Raw genomic sequence first — 16,708 nt, forward strand, 5'->3', positions numbered from 1 at the left:
TCAACAAAAGATTTAAAGGGAAAAAAATTAAATTAAGGAACACCAGTGTATTAAAAGTTACTTAAGAGATATGTTAACCAACCATAATCCATGATCCCTATTTGGATTTCAAGTCCAACAAAATGAAAAAAAAAAACTTTTTATCAGATGATTGTAAATTGGGATCCCTGGGTGGCGCAGCGGTTTGGCGCCTGCCTTTGGCCCAGGGCGCAATCCTGGAGACCCGGAATCGAATCCCACGTCGGGCTCCCGGTGCATGGAGCCTGCTTCTCCCTCTGCCTGTGTCTCTGCCTCTCTCTCTCTCTCTGTGACTATCATAAATAAATAAAAATTTAAAAAAATTAAAAAAAGATAAATGTAAATTTGTAAACATTGATGGAAGTTTTTACGATATTAAGGGGTACTGTTAATTTTTTTCTGTTATACAATGGTATTGTGAATATTTTAAAGTCTGTATCTTGTAGAAAAACATACTAAAATACATATAAGTAATTAAAGAATAATTGTTGAAGCTGGGTGACATTATATCAATATCTATATCTCTTAAATAGAGGGTTCATTATACTTTCTCTACTTTTGCATATGTTTGAATCTTCCATAATTAAAAGTAAATACATATATATATATTAGGTGCTAGACCCTATCCCAGGCCCGCTGAACCAGGATCTCAGATACAGGAACCAGGAATCTGAGCTCTGAGAGCCCCCATCTGACGCTCATGTAGCTAACCTGTGGGCTAGTGTCTAGGAAACTGTGATTTGACCCACAAAGAAATTGAGGCCCAAGGACAGTACATTTCCTACCCAAGGTCACACAGCTAGTTCTAGGAGAACCTTAGCCCATGGTCTTTTTCAAGATAATAGGCAGCCTCTTGAATACAAATACCCTAGATCCAGAATGTGTTCCCCTCTTAGGCAACATGATGCTCTGGCCCAGTTTGAGTGCCCATGTTTCCAGAAGATGCCCTGAGAGTTGTCTAGGATCTTTTATCTCTTTACAATCATAGTCCCATGGGGCTACCCATGAGATCTCACTATCTATTTAACAAAAAAGAAGGGGGACTTCTGAGATGTACCTGTACTTAGGAACACAAACTTAAGAATTCTGGGGTTATTTCCAAAAGAGATTATACGGGGAGATCACAAATCTTCCCCAGTTGCCTTCCAGGATTCACAGTCCAATAGTGGCAAAGCCCCTATAGCTTCAACGTCTTTTCTAAATGGAAACCAGAAGACAATAGGAACATCCAGGAAGGAGGCTGAGGACATAGGGAATTTTGCTTCTGTTCGACTGTGAACCCTGGACAGAATGGGGGATGTTCAGCCTGACATGTATTAAGTGTTGGAGGTGGTGTGGGAGTCTAGGGCTTCTCATGACAGCTGGTAGGACCTGGGATAAAGAATTGGATAAATACAGTCTTGGTGGACTAAAGCAAAACAGTGGTAGGAGTGGTTGTGAGAAGTTGTGAGGAGGGAAATGAGAGGTGTCTGTGGTTTTCTCCCGACCACTGTGTAATATGGCTTCTTCTTGACCTTTGAGGATGGGGACAGAGGCTTAAGGGAGGTTCACTGCTAATCTGACCTCTGTTGTTAAAGGGGCAAACCCACACCAAAAGTGCTGGGTCCTCCCTGGCCCAGAAACTGGGGGTGTCTCACCACCCATGAGGAAGGGAGCAGGAAGGTTAGGGGAGATACGTCCCACTCTCCAACCTCACTACCACATTTGATGTTCAATATTGCTACTATCTTAATTAAACACAAGATTTGTAGGATAAGAACCTTTTTTTCCAATTTTTTAACTCTTAGTGCAGGAAGAGCTACAGCATTCCATCTCAGGAGTCATTTGGGGGTGCCTGGGTGGCTCAGTCAGTTAAGCATCTGACTCTTGATTTCAGCTCAGGTCATGATCTCAGGTGAGATCGAGCCCTCTGTTGGGCTCTGCACTGGGCATGGAGCCTGCTTAAGATACTTTCTCCTCTTCTCTCTGCCCCTCCCCACCTGGGTGCTCTTTCTCGCTCTCTCTTGCATGCTCTCTCTCTCTCTCTCTAAAAAGAAAAAAAAAAAAAAAGGACACCACATTGCTTGGCTTGATTTTTTATTTTTTAATGTACCAGAAATATATTCCTATCACTCCCAAACCTCATCCTGCAACACACAACCACACTCCTACACTTTATACACATGAAAAACTAACCTGGAAAATCACATATAAAATTTCAAAAACAGCTAAGGTCATCCAAAAACTTACATTTAAGTTATTATATGATCTCTCTTCTAAAAATAGTATAAAATAGTGATTTAAAAAAAAACTGAGTTATCATAGATTCATATTGGGAGTCTTTTTGGCCTTTCAGCTCAGCTGTCAGAGGCCGTTAGTGTGGATCTAAGGACATGGCTATCACTCAGTATGGTTGGTGCAAGTGGGATTGCTTCAGACCCACACATTTCTTCAGATGACTAGACTAGTTACCTCACTCATCCATATAGCCTGCCAAAATCACCCTCTGTTTTATAGATTCCAGAAATCTCCCCAGCTGGGAGCAAGTAATTTCATCCAATTTGAATTTCTTTTGAAGTATGTGTCACAAATTCCCAATGCTGGCAAAGGTTTGGTGAAATACCCCCCCCCCCCCCACCATCACAGAAAGTCTAAAATGGTATAATTTTGGAAGGAAAGTTGGCAATACGTAACACATGAGCTTTAAAATGTTTATGTTCTTTGACCCAATAATTCCATATCTTAGAATCATCCAAAAATGATTTAAAATAGTGAAAACAAAAATATCATGCATAGTGATATTTATCACAGCATGATCGAGAATAGAGAAAGGTAGAAACAACCCAAGTTTCTAACAACAGGGTGTCGGCAAACTACACTAAATGATTGTTTGTAGCCATTAAAGTTTAATTTTCTAAAAGTTGATAACTGGGGATCCCTGGGTGGCTCAGCGGTTTAGCGCCTGCCTTCGGTCCAGGGCGTGATCCTGCAGTCCCGGATCGAGTCCCGCATCAGGCTTCTGCATGGAGCCTGCTTCTCCCTCTGCCTGGGTCTCTGCCTCGCTCTCTCTCTCTCTGTGTCTCTCATGAATAAATAAATAAAATCTTTTAAAAAAATAAAAATAAAAATAAAAGATGATAATTTAGAAAGCTAGGTCCATCTGGGGCCACCTTCCTGCAACCTGAACCTTCAGCAGAAGCAAGTGGCTACCGAAGGCTGGAGCTGTGATCTGGGTGGGCAGCCTGGCTGGATTCTGGCTCCCTCGGCCCCCTGCTTTCTCCTGTTCTGCTGATTCCCACATCTGGCTTGCCAGCTACACTTCAATCCTCTGAGATTCCATAGGCTTCCACTGAATTCCTTTTTGCTTAACTTAGCTAGAGATGTTCTCTGTTGTTTGTGCCAAAGGACATAGACACATCAAACTAACCCATTAATCAGATCATCAGACTCTGAAAAACAGTTGCCCAATTGCAGCTTGAAAGTGTTTTCCAGTCTAGTCAGTGGGACTTTAGCCTTCTGACATCAGAACAGTTGGGAGAAATATGACATAATGTCTCCTGCCTGGGGATACAGAGCATATAGTACTGCTGAAAACGCCTATTAGCCCAGGGCTTCCCAATGTACTTGACCACGCACAACTCTTTTCTAAGTAACACCTAGTAACACCCTGCAGTGAGTACAGGAGGTAGGAGCAGCAGTGGGTGGTGGCGCACCGAATACATGAGAGAATGCTTCTGTAGTCTTCACAACTTACAACTTCCTCATCCACCAGCCCCAGAGCAACAGGGAGCTGCGTATGTCCTGATCTGGTTGGGTTGGTTTAAGAGAGGCCAAGTGATGTTAATCTCAGGGTGAGTACTTAGCCTCTGTTGGGGGAAAAGAAATCACAATATCTAAGAAAATGATGAGAGGAGGGGTTGAATTATTTACCAGGGAGCTGCTGTTTGCTTGGGGGCAATGCTGGATACTTTAAAGACTGTTTAATCTTCACAGCCAAGAACCTCCTAACTGGTTTCCCTGCTTGTCCCCTTCCCCCTTCCATTCTCTATGCACAGCCACCAGAGTGATCTTCTGAAACGACATTGACGATGGGTCACTCCCTTGCTTAAACTGTCAAGTTCTACAGAAACTCATTTCATACCACACCTTCCTTTCCCCACTGTCCTCAAGCCACTCGGCCTGCTTTCAACTGCTTTTCCATTCCTCAACACACCAACACTGTTCCGCCCTTCAGAGTTCATACTTGCAGCTCCCTTGTCCCAGAGGATTCAGTGCCCTGTCTTCACGTAGTTAGCTCCACCTTATTACTCAGACCTCACCTTATTACTCAGACCTCAAATTAGCACCATTGGGAGGGCCTCTTTGACTACCCTACCTACAAAAATACCTCTCAGCCACTTTGTCTCACCATGGTGTTATTTTGCAGTACATTTTACCATCTGAAATTATTTTGTCTGATGCCTCCCACTAGTATGTAAATTCCAAAAGACCTTGTCTGTCCTAGGCCCTTGGTGCCTAGAATAGTGCCTGGTGCACAGTAAATGCTCAGCTTGTTGATGACCTCTGTAAAGTGGATGGCACACTCTGCTGCAGATGAGGAAATGGGCCCAAAATGCCTTGGTTAAGCATCTTGATCAAGGCCACACAGCTGGAAAGTGATCAAAACCCATGCTTTGTGATGGCAGAAGACCGATTAGCGTCTTTGGGTCTTTGGAGTCCAGTTACTATGTTGTATGGTTGGCCAAGTCCTGCTGGGTCTCAAGATACAAAGAGCTGGGTTTTCCAGGAAGCACTCGGCTTCTGTAACTTTCTGCTTGTCAAGCCTTGTAGAAACTAATGTAGATTTATTAAAGATGATCAAGGTCAGAAATTCATCTTTAGAAATCATGTTCCAGGGATCCCTGGGTGGCGCAGTGGTTTAGCGCCTGCCTTTGGCCCAGGGCGCGATCCTGGAGACCCGGGATCGAATCCCACGTCGGGCTCCCGGTGCATGGAGCCTGCTTCTCCCTCTGCCTGTGTCTCTGCCTCTCTCTCTCTCTCTCTGTGACTATCGTAAATAAATAAAAATTTAAAAAAAAAAAAAAAAAAAAAGAAATCATGTTCCAAAATATCCAGAGCTCTGGTCTTGAGGTTTGAAACTGGACTCATTCATACAGGAGATTGTGGAAGTGATTACATCTAATGTTTCATAACCTCATCCTAGTCTTTTTTCTTGCATTGGGCAGTATTTTGGTCAAAGGCAAAGATCTGTACAAATTATCCAGCGAGAAATATCACTTTAGCCAAAATCAGATATTTTATCATATTTACTTTGCTGCCTGCAACACATTCTGCAAGGAAAGAACTAAAAGCTTCAGAGCAAGTGGGGAAGAAACAAAAAGCACAAGTCAATCAGATGCAGTAAGGAGAGCAGGACAAGTCCTCTATTTCTGCCAAAAGCACATTATAGCCTCCTCCATTTTCATCAAAAGGGTGTGTTCCAACAGAGGTAAACCATCTTCCACACAGACACAAGAAGCTTTGCAAGGTCCTCAAGGGCCTTTGGACCCCCCAGTGATTGGTGCACGAAAGGACACACGACAGACTGACAAAAGGTCAAAGTCAAGGATAAAGAGGTGTAGGCATGAGTGTACTCAGGCACTAAAAATAACTTGAAGGCTTTTTTCCTATAACCCAAGTTATATAAGGACAGAGGAGGTACAAAGAAAGCTATGAGGAGGTGGTGATCTGTGTAGCTAAGTACTTTGAATTCCACTGTGATAGGCTATGGCACTTGAAGAGAATCATTTAAACTCTTCACTGGATAGGATAATTATCAGTGTATGTACCATTATTAATCATGAAGAATATAAGATAAGCTGTTCTAGAATACTAAACAAATCTAGATAGTTGAATTCTGCACCTTATCACAAACAGTATTATAAGCTCTGAAATACACAGTAGGCAGAGTAATTCTTTCTCAGCACCAAACCTTTCTCTCATTCTTCATACGTTTAGTCATAGTTTTATTATGTAATAGGCAAAGAATACACTAGGTTTAATTACAAAATACATGCAAATAAAGAATATTCTGAGGGGGTTTGACAATTTCCATGTGAGTCAGGAAACAGATAAACAGATCATTCCTTGCTTAAAGACTTAGCGTACACCTGCTATTTAAGTAAACTAAAGCATGCTTTTAGGGCAATCAATCCAGAATTAAACCAGTATTTTTAGAGGTTGATGCCTCTTAAGTACTTGATGAGTGATATTTCTGCTGGGTGGCACCTACACATATATAGTATTTGGCACAGAGTTGGACATGCTACAGATTTTTCTGGGGAGGACATATTTTTAAAATAAGATGGGATATATCAGAAGTTGTAGATAAGCACCCTATAAAATAGCACCCAACGGTACACATAATATGTGATCTTGAGAGTTGAAATTCACATTAGCCAAATGTGATGGGAGAATATAAAGATTAAAAATCGACTTAGAACACCGTTTGAGTTTTGATACCTCACAACACTCTGTGAGGGAGGCCTATATATTAGAACCAAAGTTTACTTTTCCAGAAGTAAATGGACAGTTTGACAGATGCTTTAATAAAATGTTAGCATGGCCAAAAACCATCCAATACACATTTTCCTGAATGCTCTTAACCAACTGCTCACACCTAATAGCTATTGCAATGCAATAAAACAAAATACACTGTAACATAGAAAAATCATCTAATAGCACTTCATGTAATAGGGCTATTTAGCTGCAAAGGTAGCCAATGTATAGTGAGGTGCTTATTCTTTTCAATTTCAATGTTTCAGCTTTATGGAAGACCAAATAGTGTTTTGAATCAGTTTTGCTCTTCCAGATTCATGTTTGTGCAGTTGCAAGAACTCCAAATTTACAAATGTCCTGAGGCCATTACTACAAGCCATTATTTCTGAGCAGAATTTAAAATGTAATTTCCTTTTCAAACTCCATAGTTTCATCTCTCCAGTCTTTTTAGGTACATTACCCTAAATGTATTATCCCTGCATAATCTGAAAATACCAACTGTAACATGCAAATATACACAAAACACAAGAGTTCAAGTCCACTCACATCACTAACCCTCTCCTTCGTCTTCTCTCAGGGATACTGTTCTCTATCCACTCACCTTGTGAAAATTTCCACATGGCTGCTCACTTCAGGTAATTTGTGATTTCTTATAGATTTTTTTCTTTGAACTAGGGCAAAAAAATCCAGTACTTCATCACATTTTATACTATCTTCCATGCTCCTTGCCCCATATACCATATTTAAAATTGTTCACACTTAGATTTTCCTATATTATGGGCTTCCTTTCAGAAACTTTGATCACAGAGCTCTACAATAAGTGACAACTAAGAAGTATTTTTTAAAACTTAGTTAATAAATTTTTTTCTTAAAGGGGATTAACAAATGTCATATCGTACAACTGGGACAGCAGTATATGTACTGATATTCAATATGCAATAAACCAACATATCCCCAATGTAAGTTTATATATTCTATTACAGTGCTATGGAATTGTAGAGTTACCGTTTTATTTTAGTTACAAGATGTTCCCATCATTAGCTTTCAGAAATGCTGTTAATTTTAAATACCACTGTGTGACAACCATGTCATGACTTACATGTGATTTCACTGTTAGGATAAACACCCAAGGTTATTCCCCATTTTATATGTGAGAAAATTAGATTCTGAAACATGACACAACTAGTGGCAGGGAAGAGCTGGTATTCCAGTCCAAAGAGGACTCCACAGCCCCAAGCTCTTCCTCCTTTTCCTCCACTCTAGGCCATGCCGTATCTCGTTTAAAAATCAAAACGCAAGTTCCTTGAACAGTTTGAAGCTCTGTGTTTTCTTGATAAAATAACTTAAATGAGAATAGGTTTTTTCTTCTTTGTGGCAAATGAGTATCTAATCCAAACACTGTGTTTATTAAATGCCAAAGTTTTATTTTCAGCAGGCAATAAATAAAACTAAAAAAAAAAAAAAGAAAGAAAAAAAAGCATGAGTATGGTCATTAATACAATTTCAAAGTCACACAGCTTGCTTTGAAAGTATACTTTGTACCCCATGCTATGAAATGTAAATATGAAATTATACTAACCATTAAAAAGAACAGCACAGAAAGTGATAAAAATGGTAAAGAATGTGGTGTGGAGTGGTTGGCATATATACTTGGTATTACTTTGTTTTCTTTTGAAGTTTTTACTCAAAATAGAAAATGCTAATGTGCCATTTGGGAAAATCCTTTTCAAATTCTGTAAGGAAATAGAGAAACTTTAAAGAAAAAGTAGGTTTTAAAAAAAGAACTAATGCACATGCTACCACATGGATGAACCTTGAGGACATTATTATGCTAAGTGAATTATGCCAGTCACAAAAAGACAAATACTGTATGATTCCACGTATTTATCTGGAGTAGTCACTCCCAGAAATAAAAAGTAAAATAGTTGCAGGGTGGAAAGGAGATGAAGAGTTGCTTATTGTTATAATTTCAATTTTGTAAAATGAAAAATTCTGGAGACTGGTTGCACAATGTGAATACACACTTAACACTACTGGATTATACACCCCAAAATGGTTAAGATGGTAAATTCTGTACGACAATTCTACCACAATTAAAAACCTTAAAACTTTAAAAGAAACAAAAGTATTACTTTTAAGGTAATGATATTGTGATTATGTTCAGTTTTAAAAAGAAAACATTCGGAGATACATATATGCAGGTTGATAGATATTTGGAATGTTCATTCTATGTTTTTTATGTTTGAAATCTTCCCCAACGAAATAAGGTGGAACAAAATAACTCTTCAAAAAAGGGGAAACCAATAATAAAATTTCCTGATCAAGAGAATCATCTATCATGAAAATATTTTATTAGAGTTTAAACATAGAAAATGTAACATTTTAGCTACAACTGATAAATGTGACACATCACTTATTCCACTTGAGAGAAAGCTGCTGATAACCAGACATGGTTTACTGGACTTGCATTAGAAAAACTACATGAAGAAAAATTACATGAACAGGCTAAAGTTTGCTATGAAAACAACGTATTTTTATTAAAGTAATTAAAAGTCAAAAAACAACAACAAAAGGGAAATTCCACAACCTTTGCAACTATATAATCTTTATGTAGAAAAACTATAAAGTGACAGTCTGGAAAGCAGCTCCACAATAAACTTAATCCTTACATCAAGAGTAACTAAATTATGGAATCAGTTCACCCAAAAGAAATTGTCTTGCTGCAAAAGATTTCAGCTGAGCTGAGTTCAACTATATTATTCTCATTCCTGAAAAACTGTCTTTCCTGATATTTCAAATCACCAGAGATATAACGTACAGGAGCCTGCTGAAGTAAAAAGGATAAAACAAATACTCCAAGCACAATTACATGAAAATGAATGAGGGCATTTTATCTATAGATCTACAAAACTATATAAATAACCAATTATACACATAATCCATTTACACTGAAGCTCCATGAGGTGGTACTGAATAAACACTGAGGCATTGAATTTTCAACAATGGAACATGGCTCACTCTGAACAGCAGCACATTCCCACCTTTCAGTCTATCATCACAACACTTCCCCTGGGATCTGCATTTGTGGATATCTAAGTCCTGGGAAGTTGATGACAAAAATGGAGGAAAGAAAGCCAAAAGGGTAACAAATTAAATACCCCCTACAATCTGCCTAAAACCTGCATGTGAAATACAAAGAAACCAAGCACTTTGTGAGTTTTTACAGTCACATGTTCTTTTATACTAGTGTCTTCAATACTATCTGAACTGTATTTTCTGTAACTAGCTTTTCCATTAAAGTATAAAAGGAAACAGAAAAAAGCTATTTCATAAATGCAGTCTTAGAAAAGCGGTACTATTTATTTTTAAAAACAACCTTCTCTGTTGAGGAAATCACACTGTTGTGGTCATTAGAATAGCTTACGTCACTTTGGCAATACAGGGATTTATTTTTTCTCAGTTTTAATAATCATAATGATAGGCTATTATCATGGCCATATAACGTCAGAATTTATGTGATCACAAAGGCAAATGTGTGAGAAAATGTCTAATAAATTTAAATCATGATTAGAACTTCTTAAAAATATTTTCAAGAATATTAAAATTGGGGGAAAATACAGAAGTCATAAGCAAGTATTTCTTCTAAGATTCTTTAATTGGGATAAAAGTCTCAGGGTTAGCTCACAGGAATGGTCTGCAATAAAGAAAAATTAGGTCAGTGTATAGTAATTTCTGCAAACTTTAGCAGAAAAGCCAAGAACAATCTGAGCATCATAAAAGCATTCTTTTGGGTCAGGACTTTTTGTTGTTTTAGTTCTTTAATCTCTAACTTCTCAACATGTTACAGTTTAGAAATGTCCATATGCTTACTAATGGTAATAATGAAATACAATGTCAAAGAAAAGATAAACAAACATGATCCTTTTCAATCATAGGTCTCTCTTTGGTAAGAAATAGACCACCATTTATTTACTTTCTCTCAGTGTAGGAGAAGGAGACTAAATGGTATTAACCTGGTAAGAAATCCCTGTTTCTTATGTTAGGATAGCGGGTAGAGTTTAAGCCACGCCCTTTGTAAGAAGAGTAGGTTAACAGAGGATTTCTTCTTACTTGGTAGAGCATAATAACCATCTATTACAGAGCTGGAGCATGGTATTTCCCCTAACTAGGAAGTTACCCTACAAAAATCTTAGTCAACTTGTAGAAATTCTGCTATCTAATGAAGAGTGTTCTTTAGATGCAAAACAGATGAATAATATGCTATTTTTAAAAAATGGTAAAGTATCTCCCACCTTAGAATTCACCAATTTCTCATCCTGTTAAGCTTTCATAGAATCCATGAAGAATTAAACAGATCTACTCTACATATTTTCTCACTAAGACTGGAAATAACCTATGCAACAATACCATTTGCAATTCCAGAAAAAAATCCAATATAATCTAATACACACATTAGCAAACTTTAGAGACTATATACTCTATCAAGCCTAAGCAATCCCCACCCACCTCCCCAAAAGGAAGCCAGTCTTTTCCTCTGTAAGATATTTGTTGTATCTGGATCCAAATTAAAAGAACTGCTAAATTCCATTACAGTAGCAAAAATACTACAAATAAGCACCCAAAACTGACCTAACAATTTCTACTCACCCCTCCTTCTCCAGGATATATATATATATATATATATATATATATATATATATATATTTTTTTTTTTTTTTTACTTAGAGAGAAATAAGCATTCCTTGTAACTTGACTGAAAAAAAACATTACCTGATCAATTATTTCTAAGCTATACTAGATACCAACTAATGATGGAATGCCCAAATCACTAGCAACTCAACATTATTTTTGCACAGAAAGGTAATATATAAAATTCCCCTCCCTCCAGGCAATGAACAGAGGAAAAAAAAGCATGTTACTTTAAAAATGGCTGTATCTGTAGGTTTTTAAAAACCAGCACCAAATGTTCATGTTTAATTATTCTGAGCAACATTTAGGAATTAACATTCCCTAACATTATGGTCAAACAAGAGTGAACAATAAGGGAATAACTTTCAAACATTATTGCATGTTGATAAGAACTATTAAGTCAAATAATCTGATTGGCTCATTTGTAAAGCTGCTGTAGGTTTTCCCCAATTTGGAAATAGCACGCCTCACTGCTCAGGTAATAAACCTCCTCCCCAAATCATTGGTACAGCGTAATTTTGTAACTAGGCAACATCAAGTAAAATTACATGAAAATATAGTTTTAAAAAGGTTACTCAAAACAATCCCTTATTATAATGGTTTTCTACTTTCTCTATTAAGGGGGTGGGGATGAAGGGGGGACATCAAACCACAGCATAAAGTGTCTAGAAAAGCTGAAAGATTCACAAATAGTAGTAATATCAGTTCAAGTCTACATAACCCTTTATGACATTATATTGATAGCAATATTATGATCAACATTATACAAGTTTTCTTATTTCTTCCTCACACTGTAGCAATTTTATTCCCATTATAAAACAGATTTTAACTCTGCAAATTGTTTAAATCAACTTTTTGCACCTTGAATTTACAAACCATTAGATGTTAAGTTTCCTGAAAGCTATTTTTACTTTTAAGCTTTACTTAAACTAAACCTAAAACTCAATTCTTGAAAAAAACAAAAAACTAAGGTGCTTTAAACAGAACTTTGTAGAAATATACTGATACCAGTGTTTGAAAGATAAACTACCAAGAGCTATAAAAGGGCAATTATCATATAAAAAACTTCTATGGCCAACTCTTGTTAGAAAATTTATTTTATAAATAAACTTCTTTCATGATACAAGATGAAATCAAAAGATGGAGATTAAATTTTTCCCTAAAAATAAGTAGTTGCTCAGGACATAGGCTGAGTATACTGAAATCATATTGCTTCTTTGATGAAAGAAAAAATATTTTAGCCAGGCATTCCATTAACAAAAAAGACCATGACACCTTTCCCTAGTCTTTTGATCTCTGGGTACTACTATTACCCAAGATAACCTCATTGAAAAAGTTGGTTGGCAACCCTACCTAATAGGAGTCTCAGGTCCCTTAATTTTGATAGTCATCTTGGTAAATATAAAACTTTAGCTACTTGAACAATGGAGCTTATAAAGTGCATTAAGTATAAGAAACACAACAGAAGTGCTGAACTCACTTGGTAGGACTTTAAGGGACTTGATGTCACCAATAGGGCAAAAAAACAACATTATAGTTTTCTGTTCAGATTTTATTTGAAATCTAATTCAAATTGTCAAAGCTACAAAAGGGGGGAAGACATCTGTATTATTTTTGCTAAGTCACAACATCCTAAAACAAAATACTACTACTGCCAGCAGATCCATTATACACATTTCTGATGAAATTCATTAGCACAATAAAAATTTCATCTTGAGAAACAGCCACAACGAAAGTAATTTATACAATATAAAACAATGACAGGTCTACAGATGCAGTTACTCATGAGTTTACACATGCATTCACAAACAAATAAACAAAAAATCCAGGAATGCTCTTTCATTTGATTTTTTGTTGTTTTTTTTAAAAAAAAAAAAAAAAAAACAGACCATTCAGGCACAAAACAAAACTGCATTTCCAATAAGTGACAGCATCTTAAAAATTTATGTCAGTGTTTGTTTTTCTTTGACTTTTTATGAGACCTGTGTGGAGATCGGGACTGGGATCTGGATTTCTTCCCTGACTTTTTAGGGGATCTAGACCGTGATCGCCTAGACCTTTTAGGTGTCCTCGAGCCAGATGGTGATCTGAGGAAACAAAAACAATTTATCAAAGTCATATAATCAAAATGGACTATCCTTTAATTATCTAAAATGATCTTTAAGAGAGCGCAATGAAAGTCAGAAATAAAAAAGGTTGTAAACTTTCTGAATTTATACTTTGCCTACTTTACACACACACAATTTTGTACCACCTGTGCACTGCATCAATGATTAGTAGTGTGCTTGCTTAAAAAGACAGATTCCTGGGGATCCCTGGGTGGCGCAGCGGTTTGGCGCCTGCCTTTGGCCCAGGGCGCGATCCTGGAGACCCGGGATCGAATCCCACATCGGGCTCCCGGTGCATGGAGCCTGCTTCTCCCTCTGCCTGTGTCTCTGCCTCTCTCTCTCTGTGTGTGACTATAATTAATTAATTAATTAATTAATTAATTAATTTTTTGAAAAAAAAAAAAAAGACAGATTCCTGAGACCTACCACTGCTCTATTTAATCAAAATCCCAAGAGGTAAGGACTGGGAATTTGCATTTTTAATAAGCTCCCCAGGTTACCAATATGCCCCAAAGTCTGAACCTCTAAATCTACAAGATAAAGTTCAAAATGGCATCTAAGATCATTCACAAAATTTTTAAAACACAGCAGCACTGCAGCCTATCTTGAAGGAAAAAACACCGACTATTGCATATCATTCAAAGCAATCATTTAAGATACCATAATTCTGTAAAGTACAGCTCATGAACATTACCAAAACAAATGCCATAAGAAAAGGAAAAATTTATTTTATAAAAATTTTATTAGAAATGCTCACAAAAATAAATTTTTAGGATACAAAGCAGTTTTAGTTCTCAGGAAAATTCCACTATATAACACCAAATGAATAAAACATTTCTTAACCATTTTTCTGGAACTATAAGGAAAAAAGTATATAACACTAAATTACCCACTGAAGAATGGTATTTATTTCCACAAGTCTCTACCCAAGAACCTGCTAATAAGATGCAGGGGCAGGAGGAAGAGAGTAATGTTATCTTTCTCTCAGCCTTGACAAAAATCAAAGAATATTCTATAGAAACTGAGGAACAGAATGAAAAGTAAAAGCAGCTATATCTAGTCCACATAAAACACTGGATATAATGTTTAAAATTCTTGGCTGGTCTTTACTTGTTGGAAGCCGCCTTGTGCTTTAGTCATGAGAAGACTAGGGTAGGGAGGTGGGAAGGAATAATCTAAAATGAAAGTATACTTCTCTGGTTTTCTAAAGCCCTTAAAAAATGGCTGCCAGCCAAATTATTTTCAAAAACTGGTACAATGACAACGAAACTGGCATTTGAAATATTACAAAAAAATAACTTGCATTTACCTTTTGGCCTTTTTGCTAACATCTCTAGGAGAATCTTTGTGAGATGACCTGGACCGTGAGCTCTCTTTATGAGATCTTTCTGAACGCTCTGATCGCTCCGATTTGGGTGAAGGGGATTTCACTCGTCTACCACTGCTACTGCGAGATGGGCTAGGGGATGTGCTGTGTCGCCTCTTCCTATGAAACAAAGCCCCCAAAATATTCCATAAGTGAGCAAAGGATCAGGTATTCATTTTCCTTCTACTAAATTAGCTATTAATTCCTATCAGTTTACACTAATTTTATTTTCATTAACCTTGTTAATGTTATTAATGTTATATCCAACAACATTCATTAGCCTTGTTAATGTTATATACAACAACATTCAAAGCCCTTTATAAAGAACAAGAAAGTCTTAAAGATAGGTTGACCAAAACAAAAACTGGATTCAACTAATTGGATATTCTTTAGCTAGAAGACTGGGACAATAGATAAAATTTCATTAAGGTCTCTGGTTAGATAACAGTGTTTTCTTAAGGTTAACCCTCCAATCTCTAACTTTTATTGTGGTTATATAAGAAAACAGCGCATCATTTGGCAAGTTACTCTTAAATGGTTGGGAAGAGGGAAAAAGAAGGGGGTAAAATTAAGCAGAAGTAGAAATATTTCAACATTTGGAGAATGTGGGTGAAGGATATCTAGGAATTATTTATACTATCCTTGCAACTTTTCTATAAATCTCACAGTATAACAAAATAATAAATATAAAAAACAAACAAGTGGTAATTTAGCATTTAACCAATTAGTATACCTATGTTATTTGTAATTACCTGTAGAGTAACTAAGCCAGAATTTATTTGCATTCACTTGGTTATTAGGAAAATCTCAGTTAACTAAAGCAATTCTCTCTATTAAATGAGATATTTAAGAAATGTGAAAATAAAAACTAAAAGAGAAACAATTTTGATTAGAATGAAGACTTAAAGTGAGGAGCGAGTCCCTATGGCTTATGTACACAAACTGCTTTTAGACAGGATTGGGAGACTCAAGGTTACAAAGGCAGCAGCCTCAGCACAGAAGAAAAGCTTATACTGGAGCAACAAGGAGGATGTAGCAAGCCTGTTTAGTTATTTAAACCTTAGGTTTGATATCTAATATGGTAACTGAATTCTTGCACTTAACTAAGGCTAAGGTACCATACGAACCATGTAATGGGATGATGTCCCAATTAACAAAGTGCCAACTAACTGTCCCATTTCTCAGTTAATTCCGCCTCTCACAGGCAGGAGCCCAACATGTTTATCATGAAAAAATACTTTTCCAGTTTGTTGGCATCAGGGATGAAAAGATTACAAAATTAAACATCATTTCAAAACTTGAAAGCAGTGTAAGTATTAAATGAGAAATGTATACCTTTCTTTCCTTGTTGGAGTACATTCATCTTTTTCTTTCTTGTCTTTGGATCGAGATTCCAATTTTTCTTTATCCTTTTTATCCCTTTCTCGTTCTCTTTCTAATTCTTTCTCTTTCTCCTGTTTTTTAAAGAAAGAATATTTAGTCATTAAAAAAATACCAATTATTTATGCAATAATATTTTAACTACTTTTTAAATCACTACTAAAGGTATAATAACATTGTTTTAAAAATACCTACTCTTCCAGGAAAACTAGTTATTTCTTCTACTTATACTGAGTGATAATACCAGTGACAGCAGCTAAACAGTTGTTGAATCCCTATCATAGACCAAATAATTACTAAACAATTTTCTATATACCATTTCATGTAATACTTCAAAACATCTTTAGAAATATTACTATTATCCTCATTCAAGAGATTAAAAATGAGACTCAGGAAGATTAAGTACCATGTTCATAGTCACACTGGACGGTGTAGTCAGGATTTGAGTCCAAGCTGTAGGGCCAGGACTCTTAACTACTAACTCTGTCCTTCCACTAAAATAACAAAAGAAAAAACGAAAAAGCCAACAATACATTGACCTTTCTATCTTAGACTACAATAGAACAGTCAGTAAGCAGCGATTCTATAGCACGCTGATTTAATCAAAAGAGAGTTCTCTCCAAAGCAATAG

The 16,708-nt window shown here is 36.6% G+C and overlaps 1 protein-coding gene across 7 annotated transcripts in view; it reads right to left on the bottom strand.

Annotated features, from left to right (window-relative positions):
* Positions 1-12,754: 12,754 nt before the first annotated feature.
* The window catches only part of U2SURP (U2 snRNP associated SURP domain containing), a 50,241-nt gene continuing 46,287 nt past the window's right edge, over positions 12,755-16,708 (bottom strand). For all 7 annotated transcript variants that reach the window (XM_072792423.1, XM_072792419.1, XM_072792421.1 and 4 more), the window contains 3 exons: positions 16,033-16,151; positions 14,641-14,817; positions 12,755-13,310 (listed from right to left, as the gene is read on the bottom strand). In XM_072792423.1, the coding sequence (XP_072648524.1) occupies positions 13,172-13,310; positions 14,641-14,817; positions 16,033-16,151 (435 nt within the window). In that variant the 3' untranslated portion in view covers positions 12,755-13,171. The remainder of the gene's footprint in view (positions 13,311-14,640; positions 14,818-16,032; positions 16,152-16,708) is intronic.

This window comes from Canis lupus, chromosome 22 (assembly GCF_048164855.1).
Source record: "Canis lupus baileyi chromosome 22, mCanLup2.hap1, whole genome shotgun sequence".
NCBI lineage: Eukaryota > Metazoa > Chordata > Mammalia > Carnivora > Canidae > Canis > Canis lupus.